This window comes from Carassius gibelio, chromosome A23 (genome assembly GCF_023724105.1).
Source record: "Carassius gibelio isolate Cgi1373 ecotype wild population from Czech Republic chromosome A23, carGib1.2-hapl.c, whole genome shotgun sequence".
NCBI classification, from domain to species: domain Eukaryota; kingdom Metazoa; phylum Chordata; class Actinopteri; order Cypriniformes; family Cyprinidae; genus Carassius; species Carassius gibelio.
Window position 1 is genome coordinate 17,978,242 of NC_068393.1, and position 18,746 is coordinate 17,996,987.

The following is an 18,746-nucleotide window of genomic DNA, read 5'->3' on the forward strand; positions in this document are numbered from 1 at the left end:
CTCAAAATGTTTAAAACTTATAACATGAATATTATCTTTGCTGTATCATTTTATATATTCATTATATTACAATCATTAAAAAATAGATAACTCCGAGATAACCTTTCTTATTCACAAAAACAACCCTGAAACGAGATATATTTATTTCAGATATGTTTTCCGGTGATTCGTCACCAAGCTTTTCAAAATAAAAGTTCTAGGTGCATCTCAGTAAAACACTAGAAATTCATAAAAGTCCTTAAAGGCACTTGGTTAGGAAACTCATTTATTAAGCAAGATTTCTTAACCCATTTAATACTTCTGGTAACACATTTATGAGTTATAAAAATGGTTTTATAGTCAACTATAAATAAAAGTGTGGACTTCATGTGAACATTTTACATGACTGGTTAATAGATATACAGTTTTTAAGTTGCATCCGAAAGATGGTCCTGTCAAAGCTCCATAAAAGTATGTAAAACATTATTACAATACAGTTACCATATTTAAAAGATGAATAATTAATTACAATACTCAATCAACTAGAAAACAATTGTTAAAATTGGTTAATATCTATTTCGTCTAAGGGAACTTGACGTACTTGCTGAGGCAGTATTTCTTCGCTGTCTTTCATTTAAATAACGCTTTGATAATTGTGAGATTGCTTTGTGTAGTTAAAATCCACTGAGAAACTGTACAAAGAACAAACAAAAAAATTCTAGTGTTTTTATGTATGTGTCGTGCTCTCTAATACGAATCACGTTTGATCTCGCCGAACATAAAAATGGGCGTGGCCTCACCCCGTCAGATGCGTCAGACGAGCCGCGGCTGTAGGAGAGACTGAAGAAGAGGGGGATGGGGAGAATTGTTTTTGTGTTGCATTCCTGCAGTGTGTTTGACCTTTGACCTCGTTGTTGTGTTCTCCTCGTCTTGCATTCCAAACTAAGGATTTCCTGCAGTATGCCAAAGGCTGCTGGGGCTCGTCTGTTCTTCGCCCAGTCTCTGTTTACCACTATTTGACCAGCGAGACGATACAAAAACTCTCTGGAACGCCGCCACTGCAATAACGGATCATTTTTCGGGCGAGCAGTTTTACGGAAACGTGTCCGTGTTTGAGCTGAGCGACTACGCAAGTACTTGAGGCGAAAGGGAATCAAAGACCCCGTTTGGTGTTGCAGATAGCCTAGCACGCTAGCGGGCTTGCCGTATATTACGCACACGTTTCATATCCGCTGCAGAAATCCGCACCCGCGCTACAACGCTGAGGAAATGAAGGACAAACAGAAGAGAAAGAAAGAGCGCACGTGGGCAGAGGCAGCTCGTATGGTAAGATATTTATAATTTTAAGTCAATTGTAGCTGTTTAATCTCTGTGCTTGGGGTTAGGGGTGTTGTACTGGAGCCGCAAACAAAGCTGTTGTCGGGTTGGACACATGCAGTCGCTGCTGCTGTTTGTGTATCTCTAGGCAGTGTGTAATGTTTAATAACCCGGCTAATACATTTGCTTTCACGTGGCTCTTAATCCACGGTTCCTGTCATCATAAGCATTACATTTCTAGTGTTGGTCTCATTTGAATGAAAGAGCCCTTGCTGGTAGCCTAGCGTATTAGCGGCTCTGCCTGTTTGACCCTTTGTTTGCAGGGCTTGTTTTATCGAGCTGAGTAAAATGCTGGAAATACCCACTGTGGGAACGTTTTCTGTCATTAAAGACTATTTTTAACAAATGCATGTCTTAAATGCTCATTTGTATGTCTTGTTTGTTTTAAGCAGCCACTATGTACAAATGCTGTAGGCCATATTTGTATGTTTCTGTCTTGTTCGTTATTCAATGATCTTTATGATTATTATTATAATAACCATTTTAATGTTTCATAGCTGTATCAAAACATTCATATGCTAATATGTGAAGACCAAACGGATATGTATTCTCCTTTTATGCTCCACAGTGGTGGTTCAAGGGTGTATAAAATCGGTCTGTCATGCATGTTGCATATTAAATGTAATTTATACATACTGTGGTTCATATTTCTCAGATGATGCTGTTCTTGGATGATCTGCATTATCCTAATTTCTTTTTTGCATTTGGTGCAAATTAAATGGATAATGTGTCATGGTCAGTGTTGCAAAGCCTAGCATTTAAAAAAAGAGATAACTTTTCATATATCTGATCTCTAGACCTTCATCTTAATCTTGTCATAAAGAACCTTAGTAGAAACAGACCTGTATAATCTGAGACTGTACCAGACCTTATGTCAGAGACCGTGTATCGGACCAAATAAGCCTGAGCAGCTGAATTCATATACCCGGTTTGCTTTGTCTATGTAAAATCTTAAGTGGTTTGTGTCCGGTCTTTTGTCTTTTTATTCTGAGTGATATTGGCAGCTTTCACACTTGACTTTGATCCACACAAACAGCCCAGACTGTCTTTGAATTTAGTAACTTTTTTTTGTTTATCTCATGGTTAGTTTGAGATAAAGGGCAAGAAGGGCTGGATGAAGGTATAGTCAGTGATATCTGGTGAAAGTAGATCTTGAAACTCTAGGGTTGTCGTTTTGGGTGGGGATCTCACGTGCTAGAAAACCACTACTTGTAACGTTTATTACAGTTGCTGTATTATGTATGTCAGTTTAGAAGCTGTAATTCATATTTAATGTGATGCCAAGTCTAAGTAACATCACTAATCATGTGAATGTTTATTTAATGTATTGTGTGTGTGTGTGTGTGTGTGGGGTCTAAATCCTTGAAAGATTATCAACCCAACTCATAGAAACTAAACAAATTACATACTGTGCTCTTTAGCAGTTATCGCACTTAGTGATTGAGCTTTGGGAAGCAGGTATGAGCATGTCTGTATAACAAGGATAGTCACCGACCTGCTTCTCTTCTTTTGTAATGGGACAGGCTCTTGGGGAGATGCAGGTACAAGGGCACACTCACAACCAAATAGACAGAATACTTTGAATGTGAATGCAGAATTCCTTTTAATTAAAGGACGATGTTTTAAATGATTCGGTTGTGTGAATGATTAAGGAGCTTCAAAGAGCATTGCAGCATTATATAATGACTTTGAAACAAAAGCAGTCATGTGAGATGGCAGCTTTGGGAATAAGATGCAACCAGATGCTTGGGATCATGGCCAGTGTAAATCACATCATCTCAGCGATACACTTGGAAGCAATAGGAAATGTGAAGCAGACCACCTATTTTAGTGTTTCTGGTCTTTCTCGATGGTTCCTTCCTTGCTTAAGGTGATGGTAATGGTGTATAGACCTTTTTGGTTTGTTAAAAGACAGCATTTATTTTTGTGAGCGAGAATTTGGTTTTCATTAGTCTGGATTTTGGATATGTGTGAAGCTGCGGGTTGTTTTAAGATTGCATCCACTACAAATGGATTGGATTTTTGTGGTAACCAGTGAAATGGCACTGACTTCAATAAAGATCATAACCTTTTCATCCAGTATGAGTTTTGTTTGTAACTTTAACTCCTTGCCCTATTTGTTGGATATCTATTCCCGAAAGTATCTGATTATCTAAAATTGTCATTTAAAAGAAACCAGTTTAGAATAACTTCCGGTTGAGTAGCCTAATTGATTAAATGAAAATTTTTGGTCCCTTTTATCCCCTAAAGATTGATACAGGTCTTTATCTTACAGTTGGAATGAAAACCAATTTTTCATGCCCTATGGTATCACATTTCAATTGCATATTATACACACACATTTTGGTGCCTTGTCAAGATTGTGTTATAAATAACTAGGAAGTTTGTCATTGCCCTAGTAGTTTGGTTGAAGTTCTCACAACGTGACATTTTTCATGCCTGATTGTTTGCAGGAAGTGTACCTGGTATTTTATAATTTATTTTATTACATTTGTAGCTTGTACTGCTCCATTTCCTTTTTCAGTGTCCTTGGTTCTAGACACAGCTGAGCACAGTGGGAGCAGTGCTTCCCATTTTAACTTCCAAACAGGCAGAAGGTTACCTGCTTTTTTTGCACCAGGGCTAGGAGGGAATTATTTGCTCTGAATCAGTGGAGAGAGAAATGTTTGGTATTGTTATAATCGGTCTCCCATTACACATTTTTTCCCCATGAATAATGTTCTTCATGAAGATTCACATTTCACTACATAATTTCAGCTATGTTAGTGTTTAATTTTTTTTCTTCTTTTCTTTTCTGATAGTCATATAGCCTTAAAGCCTGTCATACTTGCCTGGAACTTCACAGCTGTGTGTGGCGGTAGCAGTTCAATGTATGTTGCCGAAACATTGTGTACAACCTGTGTAATATGCACCAAACTGAAGAAAGCAGAGTGCTTCTGTTAAGAATGAAATGGTCTTAAAATAAGTATGAATTGCTGTGCTACTTTAAACTGTTAAGCAGTTTTCACGGTAAAGCCCTTACTGAGAGAATCTTTTTTTTTTTTTTCGTCCAGTGCCACCCCTACATTCATATAGATCCAGTTTGATGTCTTTAGCGATTGCAGTCCAACTGTTTGCATCTCTCTTGCCATTTTAAAATTGCCAAGTTAAAAAACCTGTCAAATGATCATTCACTTACAGTATGTCTGGCTGTTTTTGAAGGTAAAAACTTACTGTAGACGTCCCCAATTTACATTTTAATAACTTTTTAATTGAATAGTTGTTCACGCAACCCACCAACGAGCCAAATTTGAAATCTTTCCATTCCTAATATAAAGTAGTTAAAAGTGAGGTGACTATACACACACTAAATTGGAAAGCTGTTGATTTGATGTGCTTTGTTTGACCCCTTGCAGGTTCTGGAGAACTTTTCTGATGCCCCAATGACACCCAAACAGATTCTGCATGTCATCCAAACAAAGGGGCTCAAAGAAATGAGGTCTAGTATAAGCCATTTATTCGCACTTAATGTACTGTGTTTCTGTTTGGAAAAGTAATATTTATATTTGAGATTTTTCCATGTTTATGAGTACATTTTCTCATACTGGGTTTGAGTATATTTATAAAAGGTTATTTTGTTTTTCTCTCTTTCTCAAACCATTTTCACCCAAAAATAGAAGGTAAGATGAATTATTATATTGTATTTTTACCACTTAAATGGTTTAATCTTACTTTCTTGAGCAACACTTACACATTTCTTCCCTTCTTTCCATCCTTGCTTAGCGGCACAGCTCCACTGGCCTGCCTGGTCACCATGCTCCACTCTCAGGTCAGAGGTGACCGAGTGAAGAACAGTATTTTCTTCAAGCTTCCTGGAAGGATGAGTTTGTTTACCCTAAAGGTAGAAAGTCCATAAATCCTTCTAGCATCCTTTCAGTGCTTTACAGACTTGCACACTAGTTTAGCAACTGGATTATGATTCCAAAACCCACATAGAAAGAGCTACATATCCCATGTTTGTATGTATCCACTGATGACTACAGAAAAATGCACTTCAGTGGACAAAGAGCCCAACTGCAAATGAGTCTGGAGATGGGACTGGCACTCCAACAGCATCCACCACATCAACAGTTGAAGGAGCAGAGCAGGAGAGTTGTGACTCCACAGAGACAGCTGCTGCTAGTGGTGAAAATGATGGTGTGTGGACTATTCATTCTTTTCATTTATTTTTTTTTCTCTTAGAATTGATTCATTCAGCCTCTTTTTCAGTAAATGGAACAGGCTTATAAATTAAAGAAGCGTATAAAAGAACTGAAAAGTAGAGGCCCTATCTTTTCATTTTAAGAAAAGCTTTGATTCCAAATGGTGATGGGCATTAAATACCCTGAGCTTAAGAAGCATGTAGTGCCTGAGACATTGATTTCTTTTTTTGCTATGGATGTGTGTGTTGCCATGGATACTGCGGCACATGACACATCCAGCAGTGACCTAGATGAGAGTGTTTTAGAACATGTATTTGTGTGTTGCATGAAAGGGAATACATTCAAAATTATGCCTGGAATTGACAATGTATTTCACATTTGTTTAGGTTTTTTTGCGCATTTGTATGAAAAATGGATTCCTTTCGTTCTTGAGAGATGTGGAAGGATGGTATTTTGAAGCCTGATGTTTCTAGACATCAGCAGTATCTACTGTTTTTGTATTTAAAAATGTATTTATCATAACTAAATATGTGAAATAATACTAGATGCCACAAGCATTATAAGGCAATTACAAGTCTTAAATATGTGCATGTGTTCTCTGCCCCTGATTTGGTTGCTGGAACCCTGTATTTAACTTGATTTATCTTTTTCCTTTCTGGTTTAGAAATATTTTTGAATACTACCTATCATTATTAATTATAAATGGTATGTGAAAAAACAATGCAATGATAAATATTTTATATGGTTGTTTACAACTGTATGTCTCTTCAGAGTGATCAGTCAGAAAGTAACTGCTATTCGTGTTCGTGCAGGTTTCTAAAATGTTTTAAAATCAGTTTGATCAAATTAATAATCATAGATATCCCAAATGGACCTAAGTCTTAATTATCTTTTTGAAAATGTGTTAAATTTAAGGACAGATGGGTAGGAATGGCAATATGGCCTAATGTGATGATTAAACTTAAGAAGGCTGTGATTTTAATAAATGTGATTTTTACGTGTTTTACTGGCTCGCTGTTTCAGAGCAGTTCATAATCAACAATTATTGCATGTTTATGACAAGTTATTTCTTATCATTAGGAAAACCCAGTAGCTACCAAGACGCTAGGTAGTGGGAAAACTCATTTACAAGCTATTGTACTTGCAGTCAAATGCAATATTGTTGCGTTTTTTGTGTATTTTATTGTAATGGTGAAGCATGAGGACAAATGCAATGTGAAGCATGTAAATACAACACATGGTCAAATACAAGAAAATGCGCTCAATAGAAAGTTGCCTTTCTCTCTACGCATCCCCTCTCCAGTACCAAACAATTAACCAACAAACATAAAGGAAACTGACCCATGCCCACTTGTTAGTAAATTACATGAGATGACCATTAATTACTGCTCTTTCACTAATGAATTATGACTTTTACTCTGATATTGCGATGTGCTGTAGATGATTGTAAAAGTGCATATTTAATCTAATCTTAATTAGCAGCTGGAAGTAGAAATACTTGATCACTATTTTACAAAAATTAAAAATTAAAAGTATTAGTTGAAAGCATTTTTTTCTTTTCTCTCTCTCTTTTTGTATCAAATTAACACATGAACACAATTAAAATGTGACTTGCTTCATTGAAATTATTGACCTATATTCTGCTTGTTTCCTCTTTATTCCAGCCTCTGTGGATGAGACTTCCTCCAGTGCCTCTTGCTCCACAGAACCACAGACAAGGCTCAGTCGCTCCTCACAGGTACCAGCAGTGCCTAACTTGACCTTTGCACTAAACCATCACCCTTATAACTAATTTTTACATGCAGGACCCTCCAAGAATGGATTTCCATCTCACCATTATTCAAATGCACAGCACTCAACTCCTCCTCAGATCACCAGTTATGCCAGAAGGCAGTTGAATGCATGACATCACAATGTGAAAAAGAGACTGTAGAGAATCACCTAAAGTTGATATGAGTCCAATTAAGAAAACCCCATAGATAACAAATACATTAGTCATGACTATGACCTTTTGCTATTTTTTCATTGTTTCAGTTTCAGGTCAGGGAAATTTTTATCTTATTTTTTCTGTATGTATCGTCAGATCCTAATGAGATTGTTTGCTTGGTTGATCATTTACAGCAAATGCATTGAATCACCAAGAAACTCCAGCACTAATCAGCAGATTTTGAAACTTAAGTGTGCTTTCATGCTTTTGCCCTCTTATTTGCTCAATGTTGAACTTACTGCTTGTACAGGTGCATCTAAAAAAAATATTTATCATGGAAAAGGTCTTAATTTTTTGTAATTTAATTTAAAAAAGCAAACTTTCTATGTTCTAGATTCATTGCACACAAACACAAATATTTCAATAGTTTTTTGTTGTAATTCCGATGGTTACGACTTGCCTCGTAGGAAAGTTAAAAATTCACTTTCAAAAAATTAGAATATTCCATTTTGAGTATAAATACTGGGTACCTCCTGGGCTAGTTTAGAACATGCAACCACAATTATGGGAAAGACTACTGACTTGACAGTTGCCCAGAAGACAATCATCAACACCATTCACAAGGAGGGAAAGCCACAGAAGGTCATTGCTGAAAGGGCTGGCTGTTTACAGAGTGCTGTATCAAAATATATTAATAGAAAATTGACTGGAAGGAAAAAGCGTGGTAGGAAAAGGTGCACAAGCAACAGGGATGACCACAGTCTTGGGAAGATTGTCAGGAAAAGCAAATTCAAGAACTTTGGAGAGCTTCACAAGGAGTGGACTGAAGCCAGAGTCAGTGCATCAAGAGTTACCACGCTCCGACGTCTTCAGGTAAAGGGCTACAGCTGTCACATACATGGAACCAAACCACTCCTAAACCTGAAAAAATGTCAAAGCATTTCACCTGAAGTAAGGATAAAAAAACTGGACTGTTGCTCAGTGGTCCAAAGGCCTCTTTTCAGATGAAAGTAAATTTAGCATTTCATTTAGAAATCAAGGTCTGGACTGAAGAGGCCAGTTGAAGTTTCTGAAGTCAGAGATGGTTTGGGTGCCGTGACGTCTGCTGGTGTTGGTCCATTGTGTTTTATCAAGTCCTAGTTAATACAGCCATCTACTAGGAGATTTTGGAGCTCTTTATGCTTCCATCTGATGACAAGCTTTATGGAGATGCTGATTTCTTTTCCGGCAGGACTTTAGCACCTGCCCACAGTGCCAAAACCTCTTCCAAGTAGTTTGATGACCATGATATTACTGTGCTTGATTGGCCAGCCAACTCACCTGACCTGAACCTCACAGAGAATCTATGGGGTATTGTGAAGAGGAAGGTAAGTAACATCTGACAGACAATACTGAGGAGCTGAAGGCCACTATCAAAGCAACCTGGGTGTCAATAACGCCTCAGCAGTGTCAAATGCTGATTGCCTTCATGCCACGCTGCATTGAAGCAGTAATGAGTCCTAAAGGTGCCCCAACCAAGTAATGAGTGCATAATTAAACCTGCTTTGGATATCTTGAACATTTCTCTTTTGTACATCTTCTTTTGATTGATCTTTGAGAGAATGTTCTATTTTTTTTTCTCCTAAGCTGTAAGTCATAGCCATCAGAATTAAAACAAAAAAATCTTTAAATATTTCATTTTGTGTGCAATGAATCTAGAGTATAAGAAAGTTAGCTTTTTTTTTAAATTAAATTATAATATATATTTCCATGAAATTCACATTTTTTTGAGATCCTCCTGCAAATCCAACAATCTCCAGCTCAAGCCAGCCACTTGGCTCCTATAGAGAAGAAGCTGAGAACGGTCATCTCCAGGACAGTTACATCCTCCCCTTTCCCTTTATATTCCCCCCCCCCCCCCCCCCCCCCCCGCATTAATACTAATTTTATTGTTAAAATCATAACATTCTCAACTTTTGTCAGACATTTGCATTTCCATTTTAATTCTCCTCTATGAGCATGCTGTTGTTTTCCGTGTCTGTGGAGGACTTGCGTCTATGTGCTCATGATTGTTTCTCCCATCTTTCTTACAGTCAGGGAGACAGAGGAAGAAAGCTGTGATGATGCCCCGTGTAGTGCTCACTCCTCTCAAGGTCAACGGTGAACACGTCCCATCAGGTTACAATGGCTCTTTTACTTTTTTCCTCCCCCTTCTTTCTGTTTTTTTCCCTCCCACTCTACAGTGGTTTTGTATACCTGCTCCTTCTGACTGTGGATGCTTTTATCTGAGTGGCCTGACAGTGTTTGTAATTTTACGCACTGACACTAATCATTTATAGCGCAGTCTTCTCAAGGGGAGCTTTCCTACAGTTTCCCTCCTGTTGACAGCCGCCGCCTCTATTTCTTGGTTAACTTTGCACTAAACAAGCATCTTTTCTAGAAGCCACTGACGATTTTGTCACTTGAACATCAATACCCCTCAGTGTGAAAGCAGTGTTTCTGGTTTGTCTTGTCAGCCCTGCTCTGTTCCCCTTGGATATCTGCTTTGCATTTGCGCCTTAGAGATATCCATTCACCCCTCTTCCTCTTTGTCTCTGTGCCTTGGGATATCCCCGTCCCTTTGACTTTTCGTGTTTCACGCACATGCCAAAGCTTTGCCTGTCACTTTGGCCTCTTTAGTGCCACTAGCCTTCATGCCTCAGCTGCCCTACCCACACTCACTTGTTCTCAGAGAATCTCACCAGCCTCCATCCTCCCCCCACCTTTACCCTCAGGAGCAGCGGGGAGGCGCAGGGAAGGCTCTAGGGGGGGTCCAGGCCCCACTCTCCGTACCCGCTCCGAGCTGGGCTGGAAACGCACCCAGCACTTCAAGAGCGTACGTGGTCTTCGTTCAGGTACAGAGGATGAAAACCAAGGACCTCCATGTATTAACTACTACCCCTAATCCCCTTGTTCACCACTTTCCTCTAGAACATCAATAATACAGTAACTCCTTCCCAGGTATTACACTGAGAGCGTGAATAGCTAACTAAGTTTGTGTCAATCTGATGACAATGTCCCAATCTTTATTTCTAACCTGCAATTAAGGCATTTGGATGGAGTAGGGAAAATAAACAAATAGGCAATTATTCATTTAGTTTTATCTTTATTATTTGCATTTGATGGTTGCTTGCAAAAAGGTATATGTGTAAATTTTTTGCCTTTTATGTTGTTAATTGAAAGACATAGGTTGCTATGTGTATCTTGTCATGCTGGTTTCTCAAAGTGTGTAATAATGTGTTTTGAACTCTAATATGTTACACCAGCTGTGACTTAAACTTTCTGTCTATAGCAGTTTGGAATCCAATCTCATAGAAACCTCACTAATTTCAAACTCTAGTCTAAACTTCATTCTATAGCAGAGTACCAACCATGGTTTCTCTTCTGCAGTTTTTCTCTTTTTCAGTGTTTTATTCTGTCAAATCTAGCTAAGATCTAAAACCAGCTTAGTGAGAGACTATTATGTTTGAGTGTATTTTCATTGTAGATATGTTTTGTAGCATGCATTATGCTTTGGTTTATTTGTTGCAGTACTGGTTGATGTAATGTTCAGTTACGAATAATGTAAAAGCTGTGTGGAATGATCAATAGCTCAGGTGGAATAATTTTTTTAATTTTTTTATTATTGCTTTACTAGTGTTATGTCATAACAACCTCTGATTATATAGATTTACTAATGCTTCATATATGCATTATTATACACTTAAAGTTTTATGTGAATGTAGACCAGAGTCTGCTCTGAAGATATTATCAAAAACACACTCAGTCCAAAAACACAGACCATAACAACAGACAAGTAAAAAAAATCCACAGTATCAGATATTTATATATGGTGCTTTTCCAATGTGTGGTACGACTCCGCTAAGTACGGCACTACTCAGATCGGTTCAGTTTGCGATTCCACTGTAGTTTAGTATTGTTTTAGAGTGGGTGGGATTATTCACGTCGTTATTGTTGCGTCACCTCTACTGCCACAACTCGTGAAAAACTTTTATTCCGCTTCGCCCCATCAAGCTCTCAGTGGATCTGCTCCTCTGCTATCAATGAGTGGAACATCTGTGCTTCCTCAACAGAACAAAACATTTTTGGGTTGTTAAAAAAGGTGCGCTCGTTCAAAACCGTTGTATTCGCTCCTTCCCTGGCTGGGCTGATTTTAAATCAAACGGTTCGGTTGTGTTCGTGTTAGTGATGGGTCATTTTTGAACAATTCGTTCATTTTGTAAGAATCTTTTAATGTGACTCTGAAAGATTCGTTCAGTCTCGCATGCACAACATCCTATGTGTTCTGTTCTGTAATGAAATTATTCACCTCTTTTGAATCTTCAGGTTTTTCTAGTCGTTCGTTCATTGCTTGACAACACCATAAGCTTTACCTATGCAGTCTGAGTCGGAAAGAGATTTAATAATAATAACCAACTCTTTTTTTTTAGCTTTTTTCACCACATTCAGTGTAATGGAAAAGAACCATCATGACAGAAATTCACATTTATATAATGTAAGAAATAAAAAGCACCAAAAACGCATCCTGTAACTGTAAGAGTAGATGATGATGATGATAATGATGATGATAATAATAATAATAATAATAATAATTTATAATAATAATAACAATTAATAATAATAATAACTATGCACCCGTTTGTAAGGAAATAAATTTCTCTGTCCAATGCAGTCACATCATGTGACAAAAGAATGACTCGAAAGATGAAATAATCAATTCTCTTTCTGGCTCAGATAGCATAAATTTAGTTTATGGGGCTGTTATGTGATGAACGAACTACTCAAACCAGAAGGCTTGTCAGATAAGTGGTGAGGTGAGGTGAGCTAATCATAGGCTAAAGACCCAGGTAAATAATGAATTCATATTTTCAGTTTCTTATACAATTATAGTTTTGTATTGTTTGCAGTGTGATCAAAATTTGCGTAAGTACTAGATGTGTTGGGAAGTAACGTGTGAAATTTTTATTATATATTGCTAAAATGAACGAAATGACTCTTTAAAAAAATATTTATATATTAATTCATTTTGCTGAACGAGACTCAAAGGACCGTATCGGTAAAATGATCCGAACTTCCTAGTTTGTCGTAAATTCAGTGATTTCAGGTAGTGAAGATTTTCTCTGACCTATGTGTGATCAACAGTTTACATAACCAGGTAACTGGTACGGTTCACTTGGAATCTCAACCGAAGTGGTACTAAAAAAAAGTAACAGATACTGTACCCAGTGGGAATCCCCCAGAAGTGAACTGTACCGTGCCGTACTATGCAGTGGAAAAGTGCCTATATATATATATATATTATACACACACACACGCATACATACACTAAAACGCCAGTATTTGGTTCGTCAGTGTTGGAATGATACTTTTTACACATTCCAATAACCTGCACATACATCTGTACATAGTATTACACATAACAGCAGCGCACATTGGTACAAAAACACTGATGAAAAACACTGAAAAAAAAAAACGTGGCACCTTAAGCAGCAGCCTCATTCCATCATTATAAGCTAAACTGAGTTTCTGCATGCTGCTGTTACTATAATGCCGCCCACAAATGGGCAGTATAGGGAGTACAATATGCTTTAAAAAGTGTATAAATATAAATGTGGCCCTGCCGTGCACAAAGGTTTCATTAAGCAATGTTCTTATATACACATTTAGTGTAATACTGTATTTTGCAGGTCCAATGAAAAGGAATCGAGGGGGTGTTGAAGTGGATTTTGAGACTCCAGGCTCCATACTAGTTAACACCAACATTCGTGCTCTAATCAACACACGCACCTTTGCTGCTTTTCCTCCTCACTCCCAGCAGCAACTGCTCCAGCTTTTACCAGAGGTGGACAGACAGGTGTATTTCCTAAAGGCTTTGTAATTTTCACTTGTTACATTTATATACTTTTGTTTTTGTTTTTTTCCTCTCTCACCAAATTTTTCCAATTTTTGTAATGTGTAGGTTGGCCCCGATGGCCTTGCTCGGCTAAGCAGCTCGGCCCTCAATAATGAATTCTTCACTCATGCTTCCCAGAGCTGGAAAGAGCGACTAGCTGAGGGTAAGTCTCTTAGTATTGTCCTATTAAATATGAAAAGAAATGACAGAAACAGACCAAAATATGTAATTTATGTAAAGGTGGATAAAGTGGGAATATTTTTACTCTGTTGAAGGTGAGTTCACACATGAGATGCAGGTTCGCTTTAGGCAAGAGATGGAAAAGGAGAAGAAAGTAGAAGCATGGAAAGAGAAATTCTTTGAGGAGTACCATGGTCAAAGGTTTGATAGCCTTTTAAAAAAAATTCTTAAGCAGCTTAATTCCCAGAATTGATGATGTTTTAAACAAATTCTTCAATTTATTTCTTTAGGTCTGGGTTGACGAGAGAAGAGGCATTAAAGCTCACAATGAGTGATGCTGGAGATGTTGCCGGTGCAGTTCTTGACTCTGACTCTGCTACAGTGGCTACACCCAAGAGGCGAAGTGTTGGAAGAAGACGAAGGGAAGGCCGTATCAGACGGCGTTCACGGGCTGACCTCAGGCGCAGGGCTCGGCGCACACTTTGCAAAACTACAACAGCAGCTGTACCTTCAGCAGAGACGACAGAGAGCACTGCAACTCCAGATGTTGAACCATCAGTTGCATCACCAGTCCCAGAAGCAACAGCAGTTCAGGGAGAGGTGGTCCTTCAAACAGACTTCGGACTGGAAGCTCCAGAAGAAAACCTTTCTGCAGAGGCAATCCCCTCCCCTGCTCCTGTACCCACACCTCCTCCAGCTTCTACAAGCTCAACCTGCGATGAACCAGAAGTCTCCACTGACCTGTTGCCTGAAGTACCTGAACCAGCTGTTGTATCCACCTCCTCTCCTTCCTCATCCTCCTCTTCAACATCATCATCATCATCATCGCCCTCTTCTTCTCCCTCCTCGGCCTCAGAAAGACAGACTTTTGCTGCAAGCTCAGATTCCTCTTCTTCCTCTTCCTCCTCCACTGCTGCTGTTGCCACTGACCCGCTGGATGATGGGGCTTCGGTCATTACCACTGGTACAGCAGGCACTGGTGCAAGCAGCCGGGAGAGCAGCCCTGCAGCCAGTCCTGCCACAGCAAGTCCAGCAATTCAGCTCAAGGAGCATAAGAGAAGACCAGATGAGTCCCAGGCCTTCACCAGCTTTCCCGAGAAAAGGGCGCGGATGGATGAGCGTCAGTCCTTTCGTAACACAGTTGACTGTGTGCACTCAGAAAAGCCACAACCTACAACAGAGGAGCCCAAGGTCCCGCCAATCCGGGTATGTGGGACACGTTATTTTATTCAGATTGGTTTTTTGTACATCTCATTATAGTTGAAAACAGTCTTCACATAAACCACATCTCATATGAGTGTTTCTCTTCTGCCCATTCCACTAGATACAGCTCTCCCGGATCAAACCGCCCTGGGTCAAAGGGCCGCCAACGTACCAAATCTGTCCCCGCATCGTCCCCCCCAGCGAAGGGTCGCGGCGCTCTGGGACAGGGGCGCGCACCCTGGCGGACATCAAGGCCCGTGCCCAGCAAGCCCGTGCCCAGCGGGAAGCCGCTGCTGCTGTTGCAGCCTCTGGGGATGGGGGAGGGCCTGGGGGGAGCGGCCCGGGGGGTGGTCTTGGGATACCGGATCGCTCCAGCGGGAGGCGTTCAAGAGAGCACCCAGGTCCAGTTGAACCAGGAGGAGGAGGAGGCAGACGAGCAAGAGTTGATTTGGAGGAGCAGGAATCGCCTGCGAGCTCTCATTCGTCTGGAGCACAACTACAGCTATCCAGTGTAGATTCAACAGACAGGCCTCAAACCTCCACCCCACTGACCGAACCATCTCCTTCCTCTGTGTCTTCAAACCCATCTCTACCACCATCAGAGTCTCCGAAAACACTTACACTATCACCTACTGCAACCGACAGCCCTGCTTCTCAGGATCAGGTGGAAGAGATTTGTGGAGTGGAAGAGGTGACTGCCTGCCCAAGTGATGAAGCCTCAGAGCAGACCTTAGACACCCCAGTGCCTACACCAAGTGAACCGGAGTCTTTTTGCAGTCACCAAGAGATGAGAGGTGAGGAGGCAGAGTCCAATGAGAGCAGAACAAATACTCCTGTTTGCACCTCCGCATCAAATGATGCTGTTTCGTTAGTGCCCACCTCTATACCAGACTCGGTGCCCAGATTTGGTGCCCAGGGTGTGGATGTCATCAGGACTTTGGCAGCTTCTTCTCAACCCTGGGAAGGTGACAAGAATGGTGTTGAGCATCACCCAGGGACAACTGGAGTTATCCAGCATGGCTCAGACTTGAAAATATCCAAAGAGACACTTATTACAGTCCGAAATGGATGGGTAGAAAGTAGTGAAGAGCATTCAATGAGAGAGGGGATGCTCCAAGTTCATAAGAATGGAGGAGATGATGATGATGATGATGATGGCAAATATGAATCAGCCTCTTTGCCTTGTCTACAAAGTAATGGTGGCGAAGACGACACTGGAGCACACAGTGATTCTACAGAAACAGCATCTGATTTTGAAAATGAAGCTCAAGATGATGAAACGGTGGACTGGCATGGAACCCAGATGAATAGTAATGGCATGCAAGCTCAGAATACAAAGTCACAGAATCAACCTGTCATTCAGAACTCAAGTCGACTCACTTCATCGATGGTGAATACTCCTCAACACCAGCAACCAGTCATACAGGCCCATATATCTAACCCCAACCATACTCAAACTGTCATTCAGGCTCGTTTCCCTAATGGTGTGTCAAACCAGCCTGTTATTCATTCCCACAAGCAGCATCCAATTCATTCCCAAGCTATAAACCATGCTCAGGACCAGATTACCACTGCACCCTCACAAGCTCAAATGCAAGCTTACCTGACACAGACCGAGAGGGACCAAAGTAGAAATCTACGGCTGAATGATAATAGCAATGGTGTGAAGCTGTTTGTTTCAACAGAGGATGACACCAAACCTCTCAGCAGAGGGCCTGGAGAAGATTTTGTTTTAAAAAATTCTGCAGTTCCTTCCATTGGCAGAAGAGTCCAAGGTTCATCTCGACCAGTTTCCTCTGTAGAGGCAAACAACCCTCTTGTCACCCAACTTCTTCAAGGCAGTCTACCCTTAGAGAAGGTCTTGCCACAGCCTCACTTGGTCAGCAAGCTGGAAATTAATCGACTTCCAGGTGCCCCTGCAGGTAACTCAGCCAGTCGTCAACCTCCGAGAAATCTGGGACCACGTTTTAGAGGCCCGTCTGATGCAGGAGGATCTATAGAAACTGGTGGCTCTGACTTCCAGCACAAAGCCCCATCCACCCGAGTGTCTCCTGGACCTGGTCGGAACTTTGGTACTTCACCACCAGGTTCTATTCCATCTCGAATGGCATGCTTGTTTGAGGAAGCTAGCCCAAGATCGGCAAATGTTCAGTTCACTTCTCAACAACCAGGAGGTGCAATGCCCTCAGGAGCAGTGCCTGTCATAACATCCCTCCCTTCAAACTCCTCTGCTAGAACCTCAATTGATGTAAACTCTCAGAATGCTCCAGTTTATGAATCAGCTGTCATTAAGGAGCACCCTGGACCTCTTCCTCCAAGGGGTGAAACTCCAGAGAGGCCAGCTGGCTTTCAACAGCATCCTAACCACCTCTCCCAGTCTGTGTGCAGAACCGCACCTGATGCTCCCTCACCTCCCAATGGCGACCTTTGTCCGTCGGAGGTTGTACCTACCATTAAGATTAACTGGCGCCCAAGCAAGCCCCAACCACCTCAGCATCAGACCTATCAACAACCGCTCTCTCCTGTAGGTACAGTAAAAAATGAAGTCTTGCCACGCCCTTCATGCCAACAAGCTCTGACCAAAAACTCACCTGCTCCAAACGGTGGCAATACTTCTGTTGTAATAACCAAAAAGGAGTCTCTGGACAATTTTCATGGAGGTGGTGGAGCTATGGAAGGACTGATAAATATGGAAATGTCTCTTGTTAGAATGGCCAAGAAGGAACAAGTCAAAAATCCATATACCCGCCAAGTAGAGACCTCCGCTTCTCCAATCTCCTCATCCCCTTCCTCATCTGCCTCCAGTCTCCCATACCAGCTATATGGCAAACTACCAAAACTACAGCAGAGTGGGGGCAACGGTGGGTGTTCATCCAGCTTTAGTTATACAGCTAATGTTTCCGTGGTGGACAGTAGCGGGTTCTCCCGCAGTTTAGCCGATGGTGTGCTGCAGCTAAGGCCACGTGTGAGCGTCGGCAACAGTGGAGGATCGGGTGCTACCCTTAGCATTCAGGCATTTGCGGACAGTGCTGCAGAAGAAGTGGCTCTCAAGTGTTCCTGCCGTCTTAAGGCTATGATCATGTGCCAAGGCTGTGGCGCTTTCTGCCATGACGATTGCATTGGCCCCTCAAAACTGTGTGTGTCATGTCTGGTTGTCAGATAGTTTGTTGCAGTTCTTTCAAACTGAGCCGTTAAATCAGAGCAAATGCTTTGACCACTCCAGACAATTCTAGCCCTTAGCCTGTGACTGGAACCCACCGGAAGTCTTGGACTCTTGTGAGCAAAGAATGAGGCTGAACACTGCAGTGTTTAAATGGGTCAGATTATTATTATAATTTTTTTTTTTTTTTCTTTTTTTTTTTTTGATGGGCCAGGCAATACAGTAGGGCTGGAAGAATACTTGTAAGATAAAATTCAGTCTGTATTTTTGTTGCATATTTTTTTCTATTGCTGTTATGATGGTGTTATTATTAATATTATTATTATTATGATTATAATAATAATGATATTGTTGTTATTATTATTATTGGTATTATTGCGTGAATTTACATGGCACGGTTGATTGTAAATTGTGCCTTTTTTTTTCCCCCAACAAAACATTTACCTCATCTGCTTGACACCAGTCATCAGTTCAGTGTGAAAATGGTGGCATTCCTGGTTGTTTTCTTCTCTTGATGCTTTTCTGTGAAGAGAGCTTTAGGAGAATTTTGTGTGTAATGTCTTGCAAAGAAATATTTTTTTAATCATTAAACAAGAAAATACATTTTTGTTATTTTGTAAGTGCTTTAACTCTCTTCTTTTTTGTTTCCATTTTTATTTTCTTATTCAAAGTGAAGTCCAGTCTGTACTTGGCGGTTAAGCACAGTATTCAAATCTAATAAAGCTGAAAGTGAGCGTATTTTCTCTATTTTATCTGTTTTAACTGAGGGTAAATTGGGCTAAAGTTGTGTTGGGGGGGGGGGAGAGTATCATCACGGTGATGCAGAGT

General features: G+C 40.4%; 1 protein-coding gene across 4 annotated transcripts; it reads left to right on the forward strand.

Annotated features, from left to right (window-relative positions):
* The first annotated feature begins 777 nt into the window (after nt 1-777).
* LOC127944485 (polycomb group protein ASXL1) lies at nt 778-18,656 on the forward strand. Of its 4 annotated transcripts, XM_052540438.1 has the most exons (13): nt 778-1,305; nt 4,752-4,834; nt 5,013-5,015; nt 5,119-5,236; nt 5,379-5,532; nt 7,202-7,275; nt 9,537-9,621; nt 10,218-10,337; nt 13,170-13,336; nt 13,442-13,538; nt 13,651-13,756; nt 13,846-14,761; nt 14,880-18,656. In XM_052540438.1, the coding sequence occupies exons 1-13, from the start codon at nt 1,249-1,251 to the stop codon at nt 17,919-17,921; spliced, it is 5,022 nt and encodes a 1,673-aa protein (XP_052396398.1). In that variant the 5' UTR covers nt 778-1,248; the 3' UTR covers nt 17,922-18,656. The 4 variants fall into 4 exon arrangements, with proteins under 4 accessions (XP_052396398.1, XP_052396399.1, XP_052396396.1 ...); XM_052540439.1 differs by lacking the exon at nt 10,218-10,337 and having other exon boundaries at nt 1,162-1,305; XM_052540436.1 differs by lacking the exons at nt 778-1,305; nt 4,752-4,834; nt 5,013-5,015 and having other exon boundaries at nt 5,091-5,236; nt 14,886-18,656.
* Nucleotides 18,657-18,746: the final 90 nt, after the last annotated feature.

Bases quoted from the DNA above. Each gene is read 5' to 3' on its own strand.
- LOC127944485 (XM_052540438.1), top strand. From the start codon at position 1,249: ATGAAGGACAAACAGAAGAGAAAGAAAGAGCGCACGTGGGCAGAGGCA. The intron at 13,757-13,845 runs GTTTGATAGCCT...TTATTTCTTTAG, and splicing joins GAGGAGTACCATGGTCAAAG to GTCTGGGTTGACGAGAGAAG. The intron at 14,762-14,879 runs GTATGTGGGACA...CCATTCCACTAG, and splicing joins CCAAGGTCCCGCCAATCCGG to ATACAGCTCTCCCGGATCAA.